The sequence below is a fragment of the Apaloderma vittatum genome, unplaced genomic scaffold (genome assembly GCF_000703405.1).
Source record: "Apaloderma vittatum isolate BGI_N311 unplaced genomic scaffold, ASM70340v1 scaffold8558, whole genome shotgun sequence".
NCBI classification, from domain to species: Eukaryota; Metazoa; Chordata; class Aves; order Trogoniformes; family Trogonidae; genus Apaloderma; species Apaloderma vittatum.
The window spans coordinates 5,254-9,636 of NW_009732360.1; the positions used below are offsets into that span (position 1 = coordinate 5,254).

Below are 4,383 nucleotides of genomic sequence, written 5' to 3' on the forward strand. Positions count from 1 at the left end.
AATTTTGCAGCTGATTGTTTTGATTCATTACTCTGAGAACATGTAAAGTATAATTCACATTGTATTATAAATTAGTGTTCAAGACTGTTTGCATTTGAAACATTGGCACAGATTAGAAAAGAGCTTCCTTTTGTACTCCAGGAATTTCCATGCTAACTTAAAAATCCTTATATTTAAAAACGTTACGTGTTTGTAGAAGCCATTGTAGTCCCTTTCCTTTTTCCTGCTGGGATTCACAGATGAGTGGTACTTGTAGTGTTTCATAATGTCTTTCTTCCCGAATTGAGGACTATGTATGAACCGAAATCATATTCGGCTGCTTAGTTCTGTTGCCAAGGGTCTTTCCTGTTAGACTTATAAATACATTTCTTAAATGTAAAATTTTTCATGACATGGAAGAAATAGCATGAACTCATCAGGCTTTGATGCGTAGCAGATAAACTTAGGAATTTATGAACATTTTGAATAAGAGCAAATGTTAAAGGATTATTTGACTGGGTATGTTTTGCTTAGTGTTAATGGTTTTATGTGCAGAACACAAATCAGTGGTATATTAACTGTGGACTTGCATTCTGTAATTCAGCCGTGGTCCACTTACAGTTCAGTTATTAGTTCATTGTATATCAGTGATCATTGAATTGTAACTGACTTAATCTTCTGCTTTTTATTCTTTAGTGCTGCAAGTCGATTGAATAAAGTTAAGGACATGGAATATAAAATGGATGCAGTTGCTCGAGCACCGTTTCTTCCAAAGTGCATATTCTGCAAATGAGTGGCCTGAATGATTGGTTGATAAGCAGCATATACAAGACTAATATCAAGAAAACACTGTGTCTGTTGCTGCTATGTTTGACGAAGCTGGTGCAGAGTCACGTCTGCTGAAATGCAGTTGAAAAAAATGAGGGAAATTTTACCAAAATTGTACCCTGGCCAAGTTAATGCTAAAAATAATTCCTTAACTACATCCCCAAAGCAATCTTCTGAGGATAAAACAAATCCATCAAAAGGGGGTGATGACCAGAACTGCTGTTATCAGGGGACTGAGGCTGAGAATACTAAATTTTCACTGATAAGCTGTATAAAATGCAGAAGTGTCCAGAAAATTTCAGTGCAAGATATAGAAACGCATAAGAAGCTTGGGTGGACTGAAGACAAAAATTTCATCTGCAAGAAGTGCAGTCATATTACACCACCAGCTTTCCATTTTGTTGCTGAGGGTGCCAAAACTGTAGACTTCGAAAAACATGAAAGAAAATCCCCAAGTAAAGCCCAGAAAGCATTTAAAGTTAAAAACTTTCTGCCAGGTAAATACTACTGTGATAAATGTAGATTTTCAACAAAGGATTCTCTACAATATAAAAAGCATGTAGGTCAACATGAAGAAATTAAATTTGTTTGTTCCCACTGTAAATATGTATCCTACACCAAAGGAGAATTCCAGAGACATTTGGTGAAGCACACTGGAACTTTTCCATATCAGTGTCAATACTGTGAATATGGGGCTGTTAGACACGACTATATAGTGAAACATACGAGAAGAGTCCATGAAACACCCACAAAACAGCTGTTGAATACTGCTACAAACCACGTGCAAAAGAAGCCAAGTCAAAGCACTTTATTTGAAAAGCGGAAATACAATAAAATTTCTTTTCAAAATCAACTTTCAAATTCAACTTCAAATATGGTTTGTGAGATTCCAGGTAAAGCACCTAAAACGGTCTCTTCGTCTCATGATGTAGAGTGTAGCATAAACACAGCATCGGTCCGGGATAAAACAGTATTGGAGGCATCTGAAGTAAGTGTCTCTGAGAATCAGAGTGTGGAAGTTGAAGTTTATTCTCCAAAAACGGAGCCTTTACAACCCGGGATGCCTTTAACAGTAATTGCACCATCTGAACTTGTAGTTCCTTCTAACTGTTTAGCTCAGATAGTAGAGATTAAAATTGTGAATGGAGCGCAGCAGCTGGTTCTTAAACTAATTCCTATGAAAGAAGCAACTTACAAACCTGTCAGTGGTGCTGAAGAGGAACCTGAGAATCAAGGTATAGAACGATTTGCAGAAGGAAGAAAAACGTCTTCTGTGTCTCAAAATGATTTACTAACCATGGAAGTGAATGTAGACAAGTTATCCAGTGTTAGTAACCAGCTTAATTTATCTAATACGTATGACAGGAATTCTGAATGTCTTTGTTTTTCTGATTCTCAGCCCTCAGACTGTAGCTCTGTGTCTATACAGAAAGAAGATGCATCAAAATTTTGCTTTCACTTGGTGAAAGGTATTGATGTCCATTCAGGTGTTATAGAACTTTGTTCTCCATCTCTGGTGATGAGTAGTACTGAAAAAAAAAGTGATCTTAAGTCCTCAGGGTGGGAACTAGATGGAAGAAATACCTTACACTATGACTTGTATTGTTATGAAGGTGTGGAGATACCCCCTCCAAAATATGCTGCTATTTCTGAGGACCAAAGTTCCAAGAACATTTCAGCAGAAGCTGTTGAAGAGGGCAGAGATTCTCCTGCAGCCCTTAAGCAAAAGAATACATTGTCTCTAACAAGGAGTGACAAAGAATGTAGGAATTTGCCAGTTGGCTCTGCGGAAACACATTTAGGTGATAAGGGATTCGATGATAAATGTGTTACATCTTCTGAAGAAGGAAAAAACTTTCACGTCACTGTAACTCCGCCTGGCAAAGATGCGACTTTTGGTGATATCAAAGTAAAGAGAGCTGAAACCGTAAGTCAAAAGAACAGTCGTCTTCTGGAATCTTTGGAACTACAGAAGATAGACAATAAAGGCAACCCTTCTGAGGGACCTGTCATTTCATCTGTATTTTCTCTTAGCTCTGGGGCTGAAAATGTTCCAGAGGGTGTCAGATGGGATGACAAGACACGCAGTAAGAAGTCAGCAACACTGCTGTGTAGGAAGATTGCTCAGCTCATGTCTGCTGCTGAATCTAACATGAAATCCATGCCTCTGAGATCTCAAGCTTCTAGTAAAAAGGTGCTTTTACCTCAAGAAAATTCAGCAAGCTGCAAGAGCATTGTTCCTGTTGCTGAAGTGGAACAGTCTCCATCTCTGTCTCACGTATCTGGTGGAAGCAGTGTGATCAGTAGCGAAGAACACAGTGAAGATCCATTGCTTACCTTTGCAAGAACATCTAAAAGCAGAATAACTAAAAATTCCCATGTTGCCACTCCAGTGTTTATACCCAAAGGGACAATGCTGAGAGTGCTGAATGCTAATACTAGCAGCCAAAACTCAAACGGAACGGAGAACGGGAGTGAAACATCAGCCCCTTCTGTGTGTTGCAATGAGATGTTTCTGCCTCGCCCTGTTCCTGTCAGTGTTACTGAGGAACTCAGCAGTAATGTGCCATGTTTGCCTAATCAAAGGGAACCGATTGCCGAGTCCCGAACGCTCAGACAAAGACCAAAGCGAGAGGCGAGTGTTAAAAATAATAGCAAACAAACTGGTGTGCCATTTCAGAAAAGCAGTGATGTGAGTAAGCAAAGCAAACCCCATTCAAAAGGTCAGCAAGGGTCCAGAAATCAGGCCAAGAAAGCAAGCTTCAGGGAACTTCCCAAGAGGAAAACAAGAACTCAGTCAGAAACCAGTTCAAGTTCTGACATGTCGTATCTGTTGACGGCAAGACGTCTTCGACTCGTCCCTTTCAGGGAGAATCAGTTGATAAAATGCCCTCGTCGCAACCAGCCAGTTGTGGTACTGAACCATCCTGATGTTGATTCGCAGGAGATTATTAATGTCATGAAGACTATCAACAAGTATAAAGGTCAAGTCCTGAAAGTAGTTCTGTCGGAAAGGACAAGTAGTTGTCTTGGTGTTAAACGTTATCGAAAGCGTCTTACTCTTCAGAATGCTGAGACGGGAAGCCAAGCAAAAAAGCCGAATGCCCTAAAAATGAAGCTAAAAAAGACCCATAAAAACAATTACCAGGTGGTGGAAACTTCACCAGCTGAAACACTTCCGTGTCTTTTTAAGTGTTGGTTTTGTGGAAGAGTATATATGGACCAAGAAGAATGGATAAGTCATGGACAGAGGCACTTGATAGAGGCAACCAAGGGCTGGGATGTTCTTTCTCTTCCAGCAAAAAAGCAGAAATTGAGAGACTAGGGGAGGTTTCCCCTCTTATTTTTTTGTGAGTGCCACTGTGTTGCTTGGAATGGAATACTGAAATAACTATTTTGCCAAAAGGTCTCTACGGTTAGCAAAGTGCAAGGTGAGAGCAAAGTAATAGGTATACAGAGAAGTTGATAGTGAGGATTAACTCACTTTGAGTGAGGATTAATTACTTTGCTCTCTGTTGTTTGAAAATTGTATTGGAGGTCAACTTCGTCTGTTCCACAGGAGAAATTTGAAAAAGT

At 39.5% G+C, this 4,383-nt stretch overlaps 1 protein-coding gene across 1 annotated transcript; it reads left to right on the forward strand.

Moving 5' to 3' along the window:
* Positions 1-680: 680 nt before the first annotated feature.
* On the forward strand, positions 681-4,132 carry ZNF518B (zinc finger protein 518B). The gene has a single exon (XM_009875500.1). The coding sequence runs from the start codon at positions 884-886 to the stop codon at positions 4,130-4,132; it is 3,249 nt and encodes a 1,082-aa protein (XP_009873802.1). The 5' UTR covers positions 681-883.
* The last annotated feature ends 251 nt before the right edge of the window (positions 4,133-4,383 follow it).

Excerpts from the sequence above, each read along its gene's own strand:
- ZNF518B (XM_009875500.1), top strand. The coding sequence starts at position 884 with ATGCAGTTGAAAAAAATGAGGGAAATTTTACCAAAATTGTACCCTGGC.